This window comes from Cheilinus undulatus, linkage group 18, assembly GCF_018320785.1.
Source record: "Cheilinus undulatus linkage group 18, ASM1832078v1, whole genome shotgun sequence".
NCBI classification, from domain to species: Eukaryota; Metazoa; Chordata; class Actinopteri; order Labriformes; family Labridae; genus Cheilinus; species Cheilinus undulatus.
In genome coordinates, this window is record NC_054882.1 from 28817529 (window position 1) to 28836880 (window position 19352).

At 40.9% G+C, this 19352-nt stretch overlaps 1 protein-coding gene across 5 annotated transcripts in view; it reads right to left on the reverse strand.

Annotated features, from left to right (window-relative positions):
• Positions 1-19352, reverse strand: part of LOC121526521 (AT-rich interactive domain-containing protein 1B-like) — a 255600-nt gene that overhangs the window by 177219 nt on the left and 59029 nt on the right. For 3 of the 5 annotated variants that reach the window (XM_041813176.1, XM_041813173.1, XM_041813171.1), the window contains exons 3-4: positions 17931-17999; positions 15976-16131 (exon numbers count right to left, since the gene is read on the reverse strand). In XM_041813176.1, the coding sequence (XP_041669110.1) occupies positions 15976-16131; positions 17931-17999 (225 nt within the window). The remainder of the gene's footprint in view (positions 1-15975; positions 16132-17930; positions 18000-19352) is intronic. The other 2 variants (XM_041813175.1, XM_041813174.1) reach the window with 2 other exon arrangements.

Below are 19352 nucleotides of genomic sequence, written 5' to 3' on the forward strand. Positions count from 1 at the left end.
ATCTTTTCGTGAAGGCCATGCTTTTCATCCTGGGTTTCCAGCCTTTCCTCATTTACAATCAATCAACTGCCATACAAGGTTTTTAAAATTGAAATTCAAATATTTATCAGTGTAATAAGTGATTTCATTTTAATTTTTCACTTTAACTTTATTTAAAGGTGCAATTTGTAGAATTTTTGCACTGAAGGGTCCTCAATAATTATCAAAAAGACAGCTCCAAGTTGAGTTTTTATAATATCTCACATATTTCCAACAGTTTTAAAAGGCTCAAAATTCTTCGCAACCTTACAGTTCTAACAGGATGCATCTTAGCACGCAACACCATGATGGACACAAAATGTTAACTGTTGCGGTGGAAACACTGGATGTTACGGGAAAGACTACTATATAAAGAAGTGTTAAGAGTATACTTGCTGCATCTTGCTGCGAGCAATGAACATCCAGAATGCTTTGTGAGTAGCTTACAGCATAGATCAAGAAGGCCACTTTTGACAGCTTCACTTCATCTTTATATGAAATTCAGAACCTAAATGGAGGTTTATTTGGCCTGTTATGGTGAGTTGGTAGAGCAGGTTGCCATATACCAGGTATGGCTATTAAAAAACGAGACTAATGCTATAATACAATTTTATTGAACATACACATTTTTTTAAATGTCCCTCTCCTTTCTTTCTTTCACTTCTTCTGTCTCAGAACCTCTGTTGTTCTTTTCTTAACTTCTGACAAAGACTAAAACATCCTCCTCTGAGCACAAATTTGATCTTAGAAAAGTCACACAGTGCTAGATCAGGTGAATGTGGAGGGTGATCAAGCACTGCGATTTATTTTGGAGCCAGATACCACTTTACAGAGAGCGCAGTGTGAGCTGGCATGTTCTCTTGATGAAGAATGAAACCATTTCTCCACAGGTCTGGCCACTTTCTTCAGGACTTTTTCTCACAGTTTTTCCAGAACCTATTTGCAATAGTGTTGATTCCCTGTTGACCCTTCTAGAATCCACTCCTCCAAAATTAAACCCTTAATGTCAAAGAAAAAATCAGCATGGCCTTGGGTTTGGACTTGTTTTGTCATGCTTTCTGCATCCTTGGTGACGATGATCTTTTCCAATGCATTGACTGCCATTCTGTCTCAAGATTTTATTGGTTCATTGCATGTAATTATTCCTAAAAAAATTGTGTTACCTTCAGTTTGTTTCAAAATGTCTCCACAAATTTGCTTGCATTTTTACTTTTGGAATCAGAAACTTCCAGACAACTTTGGCACACACTTTTGCCATGTTCAACTGTCTCTTAATCAATGGAGACCATTTTTACCATCATTCTTATACTGAGTCATAGATCATTTCAAACAATTTGTTCAATTTGTTGAAACACGTGACATGCAGTGTTCCCGACACACCTCAGTTCATGTAGGAACAGATTCGGTTGCTGTTTTGTTCAATTTCACCAAAAATTTGGAGTTAATCCTTTGCTCAACTTTTAAGCTTATCATTTTCTGAGGCCTTGGCAAAAACACGTACACTTCAATCATTAGCTAGCAGTGAATTAAAGACGTCACTCACTGGAAAATTACAGCAGTTGTACACGAATACCCAACCTTTAGTACATAACACTTGGTGTGACTGTGAACCATATCCACATAAGCACAGTCTCATTATTCAACAGCCATACCTCGTACAGAGGCAACAGTCCACGATGCACTGGTTGCAGGATTGAATCCTTATCTTGGCGTTTGTTTGGTGCATGTCTTTCCCCACATGGGGGGTTTATTGTTTCAAATACACCATATGTAACTTGTTTTTAGATATCTCATTTAAAAGAGATCTTTATCTCTATTAGATATTCTAAATAAAGAATCACTTTGGAGTTTTTCATTTTCATTGAAATAATTACCTCAGTGAAAATAAACCAACCAAATGTAGCCTCAAGCCATAATCCTTTCATAATAGCTCCTTTTTTCCACTTAAAACCTAAACCAACAGCCTCCTCTTTACCCCATTAAAAGCCAGAGGGAGATCCTGTTCCCCTACATGTGGTTAAGTCACAGAATCTCAAAACATCCTAGAAATGATCCGGCACAGAGTGACGCTTACCATCAGGATGGCAGCAAAGAAGGGAGGTGCTATTTTAAAAACAAAGCCACGTTAGTTTCCTTGTCGGGGCCCTGGGCGAGCCCTGTGTTTGTGTGCACAGCCCCCGTGTTTATCAATGGGAGCCTGGATGCATGCCAAACGTCAGGCTTTTATTACATGGTCGGGAGTGCTGCGTTTGAAGCACAAACTCGGCTCAGACACAAATACACCTCCACAGGTAAATAAAGGCCTGGGGAGTGAGGGAGGGGGAGCTGGAAGAGGAGAAGAAACAGAGGAGAGGTGGCGTTTTTTTTTTGTTGAGCTGGACGAGTAAGTGCACACATAGAAGATGCACACATGAACAGACAGTTACTCAGACAGTGAAATGAGAAGAGTGGCTGCTGACCCAAGTCCAATATTTACTCAGGCATATGAGTCTGTAGTGTGCGTGTACTCGAGGGGATTTCCTTTTTAAGTGGGTCAAAGTGAGGTTAGCCTCATACTACTGTTTACACTCACGTTCTTACATCATCACTGTCAACTGTAATATGAATGGGGGGGGGGGGGGGGCAGAGATTTGGAGGAGGAAGGAAACAGATGTTAGGAGACAAACACAGAAGGTGAGATGCTGGAGAGATAGAGAAGGAAAAAAGAAAAAGGCAGGAAAGAGCAAAGAGAGGGAGGGAAAGGGAAGAAAGCAGAGAGAGCAAGAGAAAATCAGAGGCAAATGGAGGAGTGCTGCGAGTGCATCCTTTCATTTGAGTTTTTTTTTTCCAGTCCATTGTCTCAAAATCCCATTTCCCAGCTAATTTAGAAGCTTCTAAAATACACTCCACTCCATACCTTAAGCCTTAGGCCACAGCTAATCCTGTCTTCACACACACACATTTACACGCACACACACGCAGACACGCTCATTCATCCTCCGTGCTTTTCAAAAGACTTCATCTTGGCATAGTAGAAACGAATGAAGGATATTGAAGGCAAGCGTTTGAAGTACATGAGGGAATGCAGGAATCAAACTGTGAGTTAAATGCTATTAGACAGCTGTGTGGAGAGGCAGTGTAATATTAGATTTGATTGAATAGATGACTGCTGAATGTGGTGTAATATATAGAGCCGGAGAAGCTTTATGCGGACATAAATCAATATTGCAGCACCATGTTAATCCCAGTCACTCAGGAGGGGGAGTCAGCCGGTGGGTGGGAGATGTACAGAAAGAAGAAACGAGTCAATGTTGCACTCCGACGATTGTTTGGAAAATTAGACTCACATGGACAGTGCTGAACAAATTTATTAGACCACCACCCAAAGTAAGGTTTATGCCACAGCTGTCCTAAATTAACAACATTGGTAATCACCAAAATCATTTTTTATGTTTGCAATAGTTGATACACCAATATGTAGAAGCTCTTTCACCAAAATTATATTTTTAATGGTAAAATATAATTATTATTGTTATCCATGAGTTTTCAAATTTACTGATTTACAAAAAAACTAAAAAAAATAGTAAAGCACGTTAATATATCTTGATTAATATGTCAATATATAGTTATTTACTTGCATTCCTGAACAGAAAAATGAGTTTTAGTGGTTGAATGTTATGCTTGATTAAATTCTGACTTCTCAGAGAAGCCCAGTGAGCCGGCTCAAATTTGGGTATAAAAAGGGGAATTCAGTTTGAAATTCCTCATTCCTGTTCAAAATGGTAAAACGTGGAGAGCTGAAAATGAAAGAGTCCGCATTAAAGCACTTCATGATGCTGGATGGTCTTTGAGACAAATATGACAGGTGGTCTAATAAATTTGTTAAGCACTGTATGTCTTTCAAAAGCTGTCAGCCTGACTCCTGATTTATTTTTTTGTCGTGTGTTATAAAGATGTCTTTCTGATTGCAAGAGAAGATTTTTTCTTTCTCCCAAAAAGAGGTCAAAGAAGTCAAGTTGTGCTTTAGAAAAGTAACTACTGCTTTCCTTTGAGTCCTTTTAAGAGTAAAACAGCGCACCATGCTGCCTTAAAAAGTAACTCCAACAACGACAGACAACCAATTTTAAACTTTCTTTTTCTTTCTTCCCACCTCAATTACCAGAATGGTGTAGTAGCTTTTTTTGTGGTTGGCCTTACTGCACATTCATCTCACACTAATTCAAATAGAAAGCGGGGCGAAATGTTGTGTAGCTTGTATGAGCTTGATTACCTTGAGAAAAAAAACAGAAAATCAACTGGTATGACAGCAAGGAATCACACTTGATGCCACAATTTTGAGACTGCAGAAAGAACAGAGGAGGTGAGAGGCATCTGGCTGCACACCTCTATGGTGGGACGTTTTGGGCTTATCTGTTGCAGATCTCAACAATGGGTTGACTTCGACGAATTTTACCACCCCCTCCCCTCCCCCTCCCCTTTCCCTTTCCCCTAACCTTTAGGGTTTGGTTGCCTAACCCTAAACCCTGTTTCCCCTCTTTTCTTTTTCGTTTGTTTGTGGTGTAGTAAATTTAAGTTTATCCCCCCTCAGTGAATTTTCTGGCTTGAGTTAAGTATGGCACTTTTCGCCCCAGTTATTAGTTAAAATACTAGTTAAATTACTTTGGCCTTAGTCTGTAAATTTTCTGAGATCCACTCACGAGGTTGCCAATTAAAGATATAAAGTTATAAATACTCGTATCAGCTATTCTAAAAAACAGGGCATACACAAAATCACTCTTCCATGATCTTTCACACAGAAAAGTTACACAAAGTCTAGTAATCTCAGCATTTTGTGGTTGATATCAGCGTACTCTTATCTTCAGTGTCCCTCGGGCTGAAGGGTCTTTAGCTACTGTAGCAGATCTACAGCTTTGTGTTAGCTTGTTGCCTTTGCAGGTGCTTGTAGAGATTTAGGCACGCACAATATCTGATTTTTGCTGATATCAATACACTGATATGTAAATGTAGTTCAATTTTCATGTTCTTCCATGCAGCAAATTTCTAATAGCCTGCATCTCCAAGCCTGAAAATATATGTCTTTATTTAAACTCCTCAGCTATTTTCATTTGGTCTCAAGCAAACATCACAGAGTAAGGTCATAAGCATTGTCCAAGTGTGAATGAAACAGGACATTAGATTTGTCAATCTGTCCTCCTGTCATGCAAGTATTTCAAGAGCTTAAGGCAGGGTTGTCCAAACCATAGTCCAGAAGCCAACTGCAAATTCTAAAACAAAAAAAAGTGAAATATGGCAAGAACACGAAGCTTTTATCTCTGTCAAATGGTTGATCTGGGCTCAACCGTGAAAATTTAAGACTGAACTTGTCCCCTTTTGAAAAACAATGGATTATCTTGGCTCTCGCAACAGCTAAACAACTATTACTGTGACACTGGAGGAGAAAATACCAGCCTTACTATGATGAATGGGCTACAAATATGGCTCAATCAGCAGCCTGTGAGAGAGTGGCATATTTTCTGCTCGACAAGCCTGATCAGTACATTCTCACATGGAGTCTCTATAGTACCTGGATATCTACGTCTGCAACACAGAGATCATTAGAGAGAAACATATTTGAACTACACTTTGACGGAAAGTACTCAGAATAGGAGACCAGTGTGTGGGGTTTTGCTTTGTTTCTTTTACTCATCCTCCTCATGTCTGGACAGAACTTTTGATTTTACTTTTCCAGTATAAATTTGTTGTTTCCTGTTTGACCCCAAAAGAACTGTAGCTTGTGCTTTATTGTATTGTACTTCTTTGTTTTGACAATATGTGGTGCTGCTGTGTTAATTCTGTAAAAAAACATTTTGAAAGGGGCTTAGAGCAGACCCCCGACATACACAGAGTATAGCCCTCAATGCACTGGTCACAGAATTAAATCCTGATCCTGGTGAATGTTTTGTCTGAAGCTTTCCAGTCCCTAAAAGGCAAAATGCTCGGCACCCAAAAATTATTCTGACAAGGAGAATTTGTTCAGATGCTTTTTTCATGACTAAACTGAAACAACAATGTCAATGCTAAACTTGATGACTACCAAAATAATAGCAATATCTCCATTCATAATGGATGAATAAAGCCAAACAATTACAGCAGCAAATGACACTCATCTGCACTGCTTTCTGCCCATCTCAAGATTCAAAGCATATCATGCTAATCAACTTCAAGCACCAAGACTCCAATAAAGTAGGGATGCGCATTATTATCGGTATGATATAGGCAGCAGCAGACATTAGCTTGAAAGTGAATTATTATTTATTAGGCGGGGTATATCCTGGACTTAACAACCACAGGGCTGACATAGAAAGACAAACAACTGGACTCACTCACACTTAGGGGCAATTTAGAGTCACCAATTAATGGAAAGTGCCTGTTTTTGGTGGTGGGAGGAAGCCAGAGTACCCAGAGAGAACCCATGCATGCACTGGGAGAACATGCAAACTCCACACAGAAAGGGGCTTTATCTGCAAAAATAACTATGGAGATATCAGCATGTCAGATATTGGCAAAAATCCAATGTCGTGCATCTCTACTATAAATACATTGGACCAGTTTAACTAATTTTAGCTTAAGTTGAGGTGAATTAAAGTGACTCCTTATTTTTGTAATTTTCCGTATGTGGCCCTTAACGAAAGAATTTCTTTTTTAGAAAAGTCTGAATGTTTTAACTCTCAGTCTTAATTGCTCTCTCCTGTCCTTCAATCTGTGCATCCTGTCTTCTCAATCGTTTGCTGTCCTCTCTTGTCACCCTCTCCCTTATCTATGTTTTCACTCCATCTCAGTTCCTCCATCTTTCTCTCCAACCTGCACCTCCTTATCAAAACCACCTCCACCCCTCTCTCCCTCCATCACTCCCTGTCTCCAGTCATTCTCCTCATGACTAACAAATGAATTAGCCCCCCCCACCCTCACTTTGCCCCTGCACCTTGGCAGATGCACATCTCCACAAAATCTGACGCTAATGCCATTAATATTCATTAAAAATTAAGCTTAATTGCATGTCTTTAGGAGAGAGGCCCACAGACCCCTCCTCCCAAACACACAACCTTACCACACACCCACATCATGAATCTCAGGGTTTTGCCACCAGCTCTTGCCACATTACCCCGAGGATGCTTACATAGGAGGACCCTAAGAAGCACATATAAACTCTGGCTTTCATACACACAGATTCAGATACCAAGATGGAGCAGAGAGTGTTTCCACAGCCCTGTGTCTGCTTGTATTTATTCCTTCATTAATGCGTGAGCTTGTGCACTAACAGACGTGTAAGGTGCCTCTATGCATCAGAGAGAGGAGGTGTTGGTGGTGGCGATGGTGGTGGGGGCAGCGACATCCATATTCAACATTCACCGTTATACATACACACATTGGTTCAGACTTGCAGATACACACGCTCACACCAATCAGACTGACTGAACCATAATTGCAGCAACAATCAGCAGAGAGAGCGAGATACACCATGTTCTGAAAAATGTGACAAATCAACATTTGGTTCTCAAATGTGCGCCTTTCGTGTTTTCTTGACACTTAGATCTTTGATCCATTTCTGCAATATTTGGAAAATACTGCACATAGAGTATATTGTGATTATGTCAGGATTGCGTCAAATATAATATGCGTATTGTCTTGAACTGCTTTTAAATCAGTGTTGATTGGACTGCATGTAAATGATGGGCATTTATTCCAGGGTACAGGCTGTGATTATCATCACTGCAAAGGTGACCATTAGAATGAAAAACAGCCGTTGTTCATATGTGAATGCTTGGTGTATGTATCTGTGAGCTCTGTGTGTCCAGCCTATCTTAATAGGTCCATTTGTAGCAGGGCCTGTTCTAGTGCTATGTCCTTCAGATTGGATTCTATCTCAGCAATCCCCCTGACCTTTAGCACAAAGAGACTACAAGAGAAGACCCAGCCTCGCATACACACATGCAGGAATAATTCCTGCACGTAACAAAAACACACGGCTGGCAAAGAAAGAACTGCATGTGCAAAGACTCACATTCAGCTTCACAAACACGCTGGTATGTGTGCAGGCCGTCCCATAGGGATGATGTCAGATGAGCGGTGTTAGCAGCAGATGCCGTTGCCAGGGCTTTCATTCCCATTCCTCTACACAGGCTAATCAAATAAGAGCCAGTCTTTGTACCGTCTTCACTTCACACACTCCTCACAAGTCCCCGTCACCACCACCACCCCCCATCCGCCCATTCACTTCAATTGATTTGGCTCGCAGTTAAAGAGGACATCCACCCAAACTGGTGTACACCCACATGACTTTTGCTAAAGCACGGAGGAACAATAGCGGCGTGTTGGCGAACTCGACTTTGACTGTGACATTTTTTTTTCTAGTGTTTTCTTTTTCTCTCTGTCTGTGAAGTCTGTATCCAGGAACAAATGTAGCGGCATTTCCTAACAAATGGCAGCTAAATGAGGCCCCTAGGGTGCTGTGCCGCTAACTACCGGCCCCCTTTTTTTCTGAGCCATTATGATTGTCCTAACGGTTCCAAAAACACCTCTCCCGTTCTCGTTCATTTGCATTTGAATTGCAGCTCGGCTGTACAAAAACAAACATAAATCAAAAAAGGGGAAGAAAAAGAAGAAAAAAAAAAACAGTAGCGGATTCTAGTCGAGCAATTAGCGAGTGTCAGTCATTGTGGAGGTAAAAAACACACTAAATTAAAAACATTGTTTTAAACACACGCAGACACGCCATCACACTCACACAACCACACACATATATATTTAAATATTTGTATATATAAATTATTTTTCCTTTTTTCTATTTTATCATTTAGCTTTTGCCTGAAAACTCATCAAGCTTAAGTGCTCGTCAGCGTCGGCCAATCGTAGCGTGGCAGGCCGAGGGTTGCCGTGGCGATATGCGGGGACATTTAGAGGACTCCGATAAACTCTGCCATTTAAAAGGTTATGACAATTAACGCGGCTCTCCGCAAATTACCACTGCCAGACCTTTACCCACGGACGTCTCTCTCTCCCTCTTATCACCCCGCGCCCAGCCTCGCTCTCTCTCTTTTTTTGCTCTCTTCCTCCTCCTCCTCCCTCTCTCACCATATGCCCTCCATTTCCACATCCTCTCCTCCCTCCATCCCTCGCTCCCTCCCTCTTTCTGTCCACCCCCTTCCAGCCAGCAGCACTTTTATTATCCTGTTAATTAACAGAGTTCTTCACTTAATATTCAAATGGTGACCAATTAATGACACTGAACTTTGGGCACCCCACCCACCCACCTGCACTGCACCCTCCACTTTCACCACATCCCTTTCACTCTCCATCACACATCCTCCTTCCTGCCTCTCATTTCCTCTGTCTTGTCCTCTCAACTTCCCCTCCACCTCCTAGCTGAGGTGAGCTCCCATTTCCGTGTGAGTCTGTTTTGTGTGAGTCTGTGTATGCGTTCATGGGCAGTCGGCATGATTGAGGCAGAAAAGGACGGTATACAGAGAGGGGGTAATAAAGCCAGGGGGGCAGGTTGCAGAAAGGCTCCATGGCCTTTTAATTAACCTGGTGTGATTAAAAGCTGGGGTGGCGGAGGGTGGGGGAAAAAGCCTGCTGTGGCTGCAGCCAGTGGGGGGGAAGGGGTGACAGACAGGAAATAGGAAATGACACACTGTAAGTGTAGGGACTTGGGTGATATTTCAGTTTCAGACGTCTCTGGTTTGAGTAGTTTCATCTAAAGACTGACAAAGAATTACTCATTTAAAAACAATCTTTTACATTAAAAAAATTTACTGTATAGAATTTTAGTTTTCAAACTAAAAGCTCAGTCCATACCTTAGATTAAGAGTATCAAATTTTTCAGCCTGTGACCCTCAAAATAAAGATGCAAGAGACTGGGGACTCCCACCACACCTGAAGGTAATTGAATAGCACTAAACAGTCGTGCACATTCAAGAACAGTTCTGTACAGACTAATATTTTGAGATTCTTTTTTAACATTTCTTTGATTTCAGCTTTAATCTCACCAAATGATCATGTTTTATTCTACATTTACAAATTGTATGCATATACTTCTATAAAATTGGGTAAAATACCCAATTTGAAATGATTTCAAAATACTCTGTGTTTTGTAAGGCATCTGGTAACCCCCTTTCAGTGTCTTGTGACCCCCATTTTGAGAACCACTGTCTTAGATAAGACAACCATTCCTGTCCAACAAATCAATTTTCTGCAGGTGTCAATTGTCATCAAGGAAAAACCTTGAAATTTTTAAAGTACTCAGAAATTCAAATTGTGATTTCATCTGCAAAAGACTATTGTATGGTTTCATATGTGTAAGTCCCCTTTGAATTTCCTTAGGAAAATATTAATGTATTGAAAAAATGAAGCTTAGCGTTAGATCATGCAGAATGCAGTAGTCATACGCCCACCTGTGATCAGCTGACGGCCTACTGATCCTGATTATTGCCTCCTAGCTCCCACAGCCAATCACAGCTCTCATATATGTGTATTTAAATATGATATACTTCTCACTAATCCCTGCTTGCATGAATGCTGATTCACCCATTGCTGCTGCTGGCAAAGATTAACCACCTCCACCCCAGCCTCTTTTATAACATAAAGCTTGTTGAACCCGCTTTATGTTACTATGGATTAATTGCTTTTGAACTAACTGTATCATATTCAATGCAAATTGTCATAAATGTACCTATACATATGGGGGTTTCCAGCCATGCGCTCCTTGAAAATTCATAGCATTCTGCTTGACTAACCCAGGAAGCATCTTTTGAGCACAGCCTTCTCCTCCAAGTTAACTGTATATCCATTTAGCAATAAAATGGTTAAATGTCTGATGAGAGTGTTCCTGAATAAAAAAATTTTTATCACAGATGATGACTCTCCCAGAAGCTCCTTTTTCAGGGCACAGTAACAAACATGCTCAAATTTCAAAACAAAAATTTCCTAGCTCCAGAGACCACAACATTATTTTTGTCATATTAGTGCCATTGGAGAGCCTGCTACAGTAGTTACTTTATTTCCAAGTGAAAGGTAAAACACTACATAAAATGCCAGCCTCAGGACACTCACAATATTTTCCAAGCTGCACAGGTACACTAATGAGCATCAATAAGCAGCATCCTAGCCGATGATTCAGTGCACTTCCATACAGATCCCAGTAAAGTTAGCTTGTCTCCTCCAATCAGCTGAGAGTTCCTCTTTGCCACCACAGCTCTCCCCTGAGCCTGCTCTCAGACAGGAAGAGGAAATAGTTAAGGCCAATAGAGGAAACAAGCGGTGGGATCAGTTTCACACAGGAGAGAGGAGAGGAAGGTTTTACTACAGGGAGTAAATGTCACCGGGAATGACTTCCTTCTTCAAAGAGCAGCAGTCAAACCCTGACAACTCTACTATACACAAGAGTACCACTCAAAGGCATATCCACTATATAGTTTCCATTCAAATGGTGCTAAACTACATTATCTTACATGTAATTTAAGATGATGTTTAAAGGTGAAAAATTAAAGTGTGTGCTTGATGGAATAGCTGATCAAAGCGTGTACCATGTTCTCAAAACATTATGAGTTGAAGTCTGGCAGCTGGCCAATGCTGCCTCCACCTCCTCTCTCTTTTCCCCCTCCGTCTATCCTGTCACACTCCAGTGTATACAACCCAATAAAGCAAACATGCCATAAAAAATAATCTCCAAATTCTTGAAATTACAGCTCTCTCATTTCTGTTTTTATGAGGTAGAAAGTATTAGACAGTAACAAAATATCACACACTTCATCTGTTATGCGTCAAGTGTAATATGGCCAGGGAGAAGAAGAAAGGGCACCCATTTTCTCCTTTTAAGCGATTCGTCTCATGCTGTAATTGAAGCCAACAATCAGACGAAAAACATTAGGGTCATGATATTTATAGGGTCTGTTTAAAAATAAAAGCAGCCAGTAAACCATGGCTTTTTAATGTTTCACAATATTTTGCTTCTTAGGGAAGCAGACATCAGTTTTTACTGCAGCATTTACCAGCAGTGAGTCTGGAAGTGACATGTTCACACAGAAATAACAAACCAAGTTGTGTTTGAGGTCAAAAAACCCTCTCAATCAATTAAGTCAAAGTGTATGTCACAGTGTGTCTGAAACTCAAAATCATCAATTTAAAAATATCTGCTGTACTCAAACACCCACGGCACTCACAAACCAGCAGAAAACCACCCACATTTTTTTCAAATCCTACTTCTTCCCTGATGCAATATTATATATTTTTTATTTTTCATATCTGCCTTGATGTCTTAGAAATGTCTTTTTAGCCTGCTCTGCTTCTTGCAATCAGATGAGGTCACAGCAGTGCAATAGGCTCAAAAGAAGTCGGCATTTTCTCTTCGATTTGTTACAAAACCAGCTAATAGCGGTTGGTTGCAGAGCAAATTTCATGTCAAAGGCAGCTGGAATGGTTCCATCAACTGGAGGATGTCCTCTGGCTAGGGTTAATGGGAGTGGAGTGGGGGGAAAGGAACTGCGGAAAAGCGCCAGAAGAACAAAATAAAGAACTTTTCAGCTTGGATTTCTCCGAGTAATGCAGGGTCAAAAAACAGGGGTCAAAAACACAATGACATCCTAATCTGGCGTGCGCTGGCAATTGTGTGTTTGTGTGTGCATGTAATCCCTTCTGTGTGGTTCACGTCATGTCTCATTTCAGCCCAGAATCACAGAAAAAGGTCACCATTTGACCTTTTCACAGCTCAGAATTGCTGCAGCGCACTTGGCTGATTAGTGTACACACAGACACACACAGACACACATAGACAAAAACTGATACTCGCTCAGAACAGAAAAATGAAAGTAATACAGCACTGAGCTGAAAGCACACTGAATGTTTTGTTAGCAGTCTTGGCCAACTGCACATTGTAAGTTCAATTATCCAAACATGTTTACTCTTGGATCCAAAATCAAAGACAGGGACTGAGTTTCTTTGTTATTTAAATGTATTCTGGTATTTTCTGCCAGTCTTTCCCTCTTGAAATTCCTCTCTCAGTCAATCAATGAACAATTAACTTTGTCTTAATGCCACTGCACAGGCTTGTTTTTGTTATGTGTAAAATGTCATGTTTTTTAATGATCAATATTGTGTATTTTCAGTAATTACTTGTCTATAAACTGCTGAAATAAATTGAGTGCTTCGACCTGGATTTTGCATTTGTTACAAAGGATGGAATTGATGTAGCAATGTGCAAATAAAACCTCCAAACACCTCTAGCCTATTACCATCTATACATTTCCATTACACATATTGGATATACAAACTCTATTCAGTTTAGAATTGGGCTGCAAATTGGAAAGACTGGAAAGGATGTCCTTTGTAGCCATCCATTTAAGCTGGGTATGTTGTTAAATTTCATTTCTGATGCCAACCAAAATATAAAAATGTAAAGTAAATGCAGAAGTATGTAAGCTGGGAGCTTATTAGTTGATGGAAAGAACAGATTTAGTTGGGTCTGTGGTTTGATGGTTAGGAGACAGGAACCAGGAGGGTTGTCATATTTCCTGCTGTGCTCCTGGAACATAAATTGCTATATAGTTCTAACACACAGAAAGGATTTCTAGATTAAAGGTAGAGACAGCGGGAAGCAACACTGATGTGGTGTTTGCTGAATGTATTGTGGCTTTTATGCAGCATTAACAAGCCTGTGTCCTGATTGAAACATTTCCCCTTAAAGTAACAGCATTCATAACCATAAACAACTCGAGGGAAACTAGCACCCTGGTCACCACAGCAGTTGGCATAGCAACCAATATGGGACCTATCAGCACAGGTGTACCGAGGCGCTGGCCAATCAGACTGCTTTTGCAGAACTACCTGGTGTATAAATGTCAGCAAGGGTCAATTGCTGCCGCATCATCTGCGATGATGAAAACACACCATTACTGTCACAAAATGTCAACGTGGCCATGGATCTCAGCCTCTGCTAGTTAGAGTGAATAATGTTTGTTCAGAAGGCGACAGGTCTGTGTGTGTGTCAGCATGTTAAGTGAGGAAACAGGAGTAAGTGCTTTTTCACTGAGACAAAAGGCATTCTGGCTGAAACGTTCACTCAGTATGAAAATTACTATGCTAAGACTAACGATTTCCCTTTTTTGACAACCTGCTTTTGTGCTCACAATGGCTTTTTTGTTGGCCATTTGTCTTAGTGCACAATGTGATGTAGTGTATTCGTGGCTGTCTAAAGGAAAGTTTAGCTACATCTCAGTAAATTGTAATGTAAGTACATAGACAAAACTACACCTCTGCCAAATGGCATCAACTAGTGCAGATATTAAATAACGCCTGCTATGTTTGGAGACTCCTAATGGAAGCTCCAGAGGCAGAGCTAAATTGTTTTTAAGGGAACTAAGTCCATGACACTTTGTGACTTTTCTCAGAGAAATTGTTTGATTAGCACATTTCCTGCATTTGATCTATTCTAACAGTTCTGTCCTTGTCAGTTTATATTTCGTCATGAAAATGGAAAGGCAATAGAAGGGCAAAAGCACTTCTCTTCAAGTTCAAGTTTACAAAAAGAGCAGGAAAGTGCAAATGAGGTGCTAAACTAGTGCCAATGTTATTATTTAGATTGTGACTTTATTTAACAGTGACAGTATTTTAATTTTTAGTAATTCAAAATAATTTCGAGTGTTTTAATTTTGGGCAGTGGTTTAAGACCTTTACAGTAAAAAATTACAAGAAACCAAACAAATAAAAGTGGTTTGACTTTTGACCGGAATTTGCACTCAATGAAAAACTTAAGAAAAGTTTTAAAACTGTTGTTAGAAACAGTTCTCAAGTATCTGTTATGCACTTCTCCTTTCCTCCACATTGTGGTTCTGTTGTTTGCATTGCTCTGCAGTATGATACTACTCGAACAAACCGTATGCTTTGACATGTGGCTCAAAATAAGGAGAAAAAAAACTGTATGATACGGCCAATACTGATGAATAAACCATGGCTTTATCAGCACTGACACAGGTCTAGCAGAATTGCTCAGGGCCATCCCTTCCTCAGTTATCTGTTCTGCTTCATCCTGTCTACTGCCTTCCCTCCCTGTTCTGTCTGATCTGTTCTTTCCTGTCCAGTTCTGTTGTAATCTCTGCCGTCTTGTACAGTTCTTTCTCCTGCTCGTTTTTGTTCTGCTCTGTTCTGATCCAGGGTAGGGCTGTTAGCCAGAGTCACTCCGCGCAGGACGATCGATGCCTCTGGCTGCAGAATGGATGGGAAACACATGGGCAGCCTTCACTCAAGTCAAAAACAACTGCCTGAACTCGGCCTCCCGATGGAAAACTTCTACAGAACATCATGCTGAAACTTGGCAGGACAAGTTGAGATCCATAACTGTGGAACAGGCCCTCTGTTGTACTGAGAATTGGGTTGAATAGGCATGGTTGTGTGCAAAGAAAATATAAAACTTTTCTTTGCATCAATCAAATGTTGTATTGCTGCACTTTGAGTATTTGTGTATGCATGTTCTAAAAGATTATGGGAATATGAAAATACTGAGGGACAGAATGACTAAGATTCCTTAAAAATATCTCCCATGAGTAATGCACAGTATAATTGGACCCATACGCCAGGCATGTTGGACCACCAACACAACAGATAATGGTCAAATACAACCACATACTGTACATAGACATGGATTACCCTTGAAGATGATCTCTCTGATCTCAGCAATGCTTGAATATTAAAATAAAACCCCTGGAGAAATGTTTGGCTGAAATTCCTTCCTTGCTGATGGTTCATGTGTTGCTATTGGTTTCCATCTAATAAGTGACATGTGAATATCTTTGCATATTTATTTATTGTCTTATGGTAATCATTGCTAGTTTTTTTTCTCCCAGCATGCAGAGGACACCTGAATGTCTCGGCCAATTTTCTGAGGAGAAAACAGCACAGTGGGTGTTGTAGTTCGCCACGTGATCAGTTTATGTGTTTGTGTGTTGGTACCTGTTGTGGAGGTGGTCGAGGCTGCAGGTAGGGGCTCTGGGTCGGGCCTGGTGGGGTCTGCTGAGGGGGGCTGAAGTAAGGAGGGGTTCCCTGCTGCCCCGCCTGCTGCTGCTGGCTGTAACCGCCCATCCCCTGCTGGCCATATGGCGCCACCTGCTGAAACAACGAATCAGACATCAGTTAGTGGGAGAAATTAAGGTCAGGGCCAATGCTGGAAAAAACAACAAAAAAAAACAACACTTTAAATTGAAGGTAATGCAGAGAGGCTGTCAGGTGCACTTAGCAGGGTATCGCAGCAGGTGCCAGGTGATGTAATGTAAGACGGGTCTGCTAACCTACATCCTCTTGGAATAATTGGAAAATAGCAACAAAACATCTCATACGGGCCAAAACAAACTGGAATGTATCCACATCCACTTCATCTGATTTTTCCTCTGCTGAGGTGCTTAATTTAGCTCCAACCAGGCTGAGCCGGTATCCCAGCAGTCCTCTCTCTAATGAACTCACACTGGAAAGAAGTCGAACTTTATATCCTCTAGCTTGCCAAATGCATCCTCCTCTGTACATTATCCATGACTCAGTCAGCTCACAGATGGGATGAGGTGTGTTGGATATTACTGCTGGCGCGTCCCAGGCCGTAACCTTAATGAGGGACACATGGATGAGACGGGGCATTCCAGAGCCATACAGTTAACAAACTAATCGGCGAGGGCGAAGTAACGCCAAGTGCCCACGCTGCATTACACGGTAGTTGTGGGAGAGAATGTGAACAGGGAGTGCGTGTAACAAGCTGGCACCAACACAAATGTAGTCCAAATCTCTCCTTGTCATTTGATATGACTACAGACAGTGCCAGGTGCTCCTTACTCCTCTAAGGATTTCCTATGGAGGCTGGGGTTTTCTCATTCATGCTCACAGACACGACAGACTATTAAACAACATTTACGACTGCTGGTGAAGCAATCTGACAGCACTTCTCATGTCATATTTTTCGTCCATCATGTCATGTTGCCTTTTTTATTCAGCCATGACCAAAAGTCCTGCCACAAACTCATTAAACAAGCACACAGGCTGCAATTTGGGTCGTGTGTAAAGAGCATAGTCCACCTCCAGCGTCTGCCCTCAGTCCTAAACTTTGAAATGTCCCTTTAAATCTTCTCTGGCAGACTTGGCTGAGTAAAACTCTCTGAGAGTGATTTATATCTCAAATGATGGTATTACAGGGGACTCCAATGTGACGTAATGCTACTATTCTGTCTTGTCAGATCAAAAGCACAGAGCACACATCCAGGGTTGAAGTTTTACAGTGATGGTTATGAGTAGGAAAAACTACACATAAAAGCCTCGTTGAAACTGATAGCATGTGTAAAATAAAGTGAAATTTGATCAGCTGGCAGAGGCTGGGTTGAGATTAATACATTTGAAATAGTTTTGAAGAGTAACTTCCTTTGAGTGGGTGTAAAAAAAATCTTCTCTTGACTCTGGCAGAAGCTTTTTGACTCTGTGAATAGAGATGATTGGACAATGTAGAATACTTTTCACTTCAATGGAAATCTGATTAGAAAGGACAGGTCTGTGTGTGTAAAGAGTGTGTGTTGTGCTCAGAGTGTGAGAGTGTCATTAGGCCGATGAGACAGACAGACAGGGTGAGATCAGTCTAGCTGGCAGAGAGGTTAATAGCATGGCCCCGCTCATGCCAACAGCACCGCTGGATTCATTACTGCCAGCCAGAGCTGCACACACTCACACACCTACAGACATCATACTCCCATACCGATATACTCAAATTAATCCACATAGTCTGTAAGAAAGGATTTGTAAAAGTAAGAAAGACAAATATGCTCTCACGCACAACACTGTCTTTAGATTTGGATCAAAGCAGTGCTGATAAAACAGCAGTGACTCTATCCAGTGATCAGTGATGACAGGCTGGTGTAACACGGTGGGTCTCTTACTGTTCTGGGATTGGCAAGGATTAGGTCGCCATGGAGATCAAGACCAGACAACTGTGGGTGGGTTCCTTTCTGAGACAAATACAATGACAGGCAGACAGATATGAGCAGACACTGACAGATAGGCACACAGTAGACAGATAGATAGATGTAGGCAGGGAAATAGACATAAAAATCATATCAGACAATTGCTCTTTAGGTTTGTGCCTCCAAAAAAATCCTCTTGGTGCTATAAATATCCTTGAAACAAAGCATGAAAGGCTTATGAATAAATAATAAACTACAACAGTTTCTGTTGTCTTTAAAATTGCCAGTTTGAGTTGCCGAGATTTTACATTTTAAATACACCTGGGACCCAAGCAGAAAGTGAGCTGGAACAAGAGAGCATGAAAAAAGCCACGTTTGTGCTTTATACTACGGTAAAGTTTCATGCACCAACTGGATGGGTAAAAATAAATGTGAATTGTAAAGAGTCATGTGGTGCTTATTTCACGATTTGTAAGGGTGAGAAATTCAAGAAATATGATTTCTTTTAATAGGCTGCTGGTGAACAAAATGTGGATGTCATTAATACAACTGACAATAGCTGCATGCCATCTATTTCTGCTGGTTCCAGGGCCCTCACACTGTGCATGCTGGCTCACTGTATTGACTTACCGGGACTTTTAAATGGCACAGAGCCAGTAGAACATTATTAAATTAATAAGTGCTCTAACACCTGCGTTCCTCCTGCCATGACAAGCTTAAACCTCTGCTGGTCCATTAGCACTCTATGGTGGCATTCATGCTCAATTCAGCATTTTTTTGCTCTGATAGGATTTTTTAATGTTCACATTACCTTTAAAATGTGGCTTATATCAGACCCTTCTGTTCAAAACAGCAGAATCACATATGAGACTGGCCCAAATCTGGTTTCACAGGTCAATGTGACATTTAAGGTTTAAACTGTCACAGAAAATCAGGTCAAAATTAAAAACAAACAAGAAAAGCAGGTTCAGGTCACTTTCACTGTGTGTATACAATGCATTACCAGAGACTTAGATCTAATTTGGGAATTCAGATACTAAGTGGCAGACCTTAATCTTTTTATATGCTAACACCAGGGCTGCCAAGTCTGAAGTTTTCCAGCGGAATTGCACGACTTTTACCTATTGCCATGGTCAAGACGTTTTGTCTACAGGTTGACTAGATCTACATAATGTCAAGTAAATATTAAGACTTAGGCCAGTGATTTCAACTTTTTTTTGGCTCAAGGCACACCTGAGATGAAGCCAAAATCTCAAGGCACACCACATCCATATCCATATGAAATAGCCTCTTTAAAACATGTTACAGTAACAGAAGCTACTGGAATAATGTGTGGTTGTACAATTCTGACAGCACACCAAGACTTGCCTCATGGCACTGCCACACCACTTGAGAACC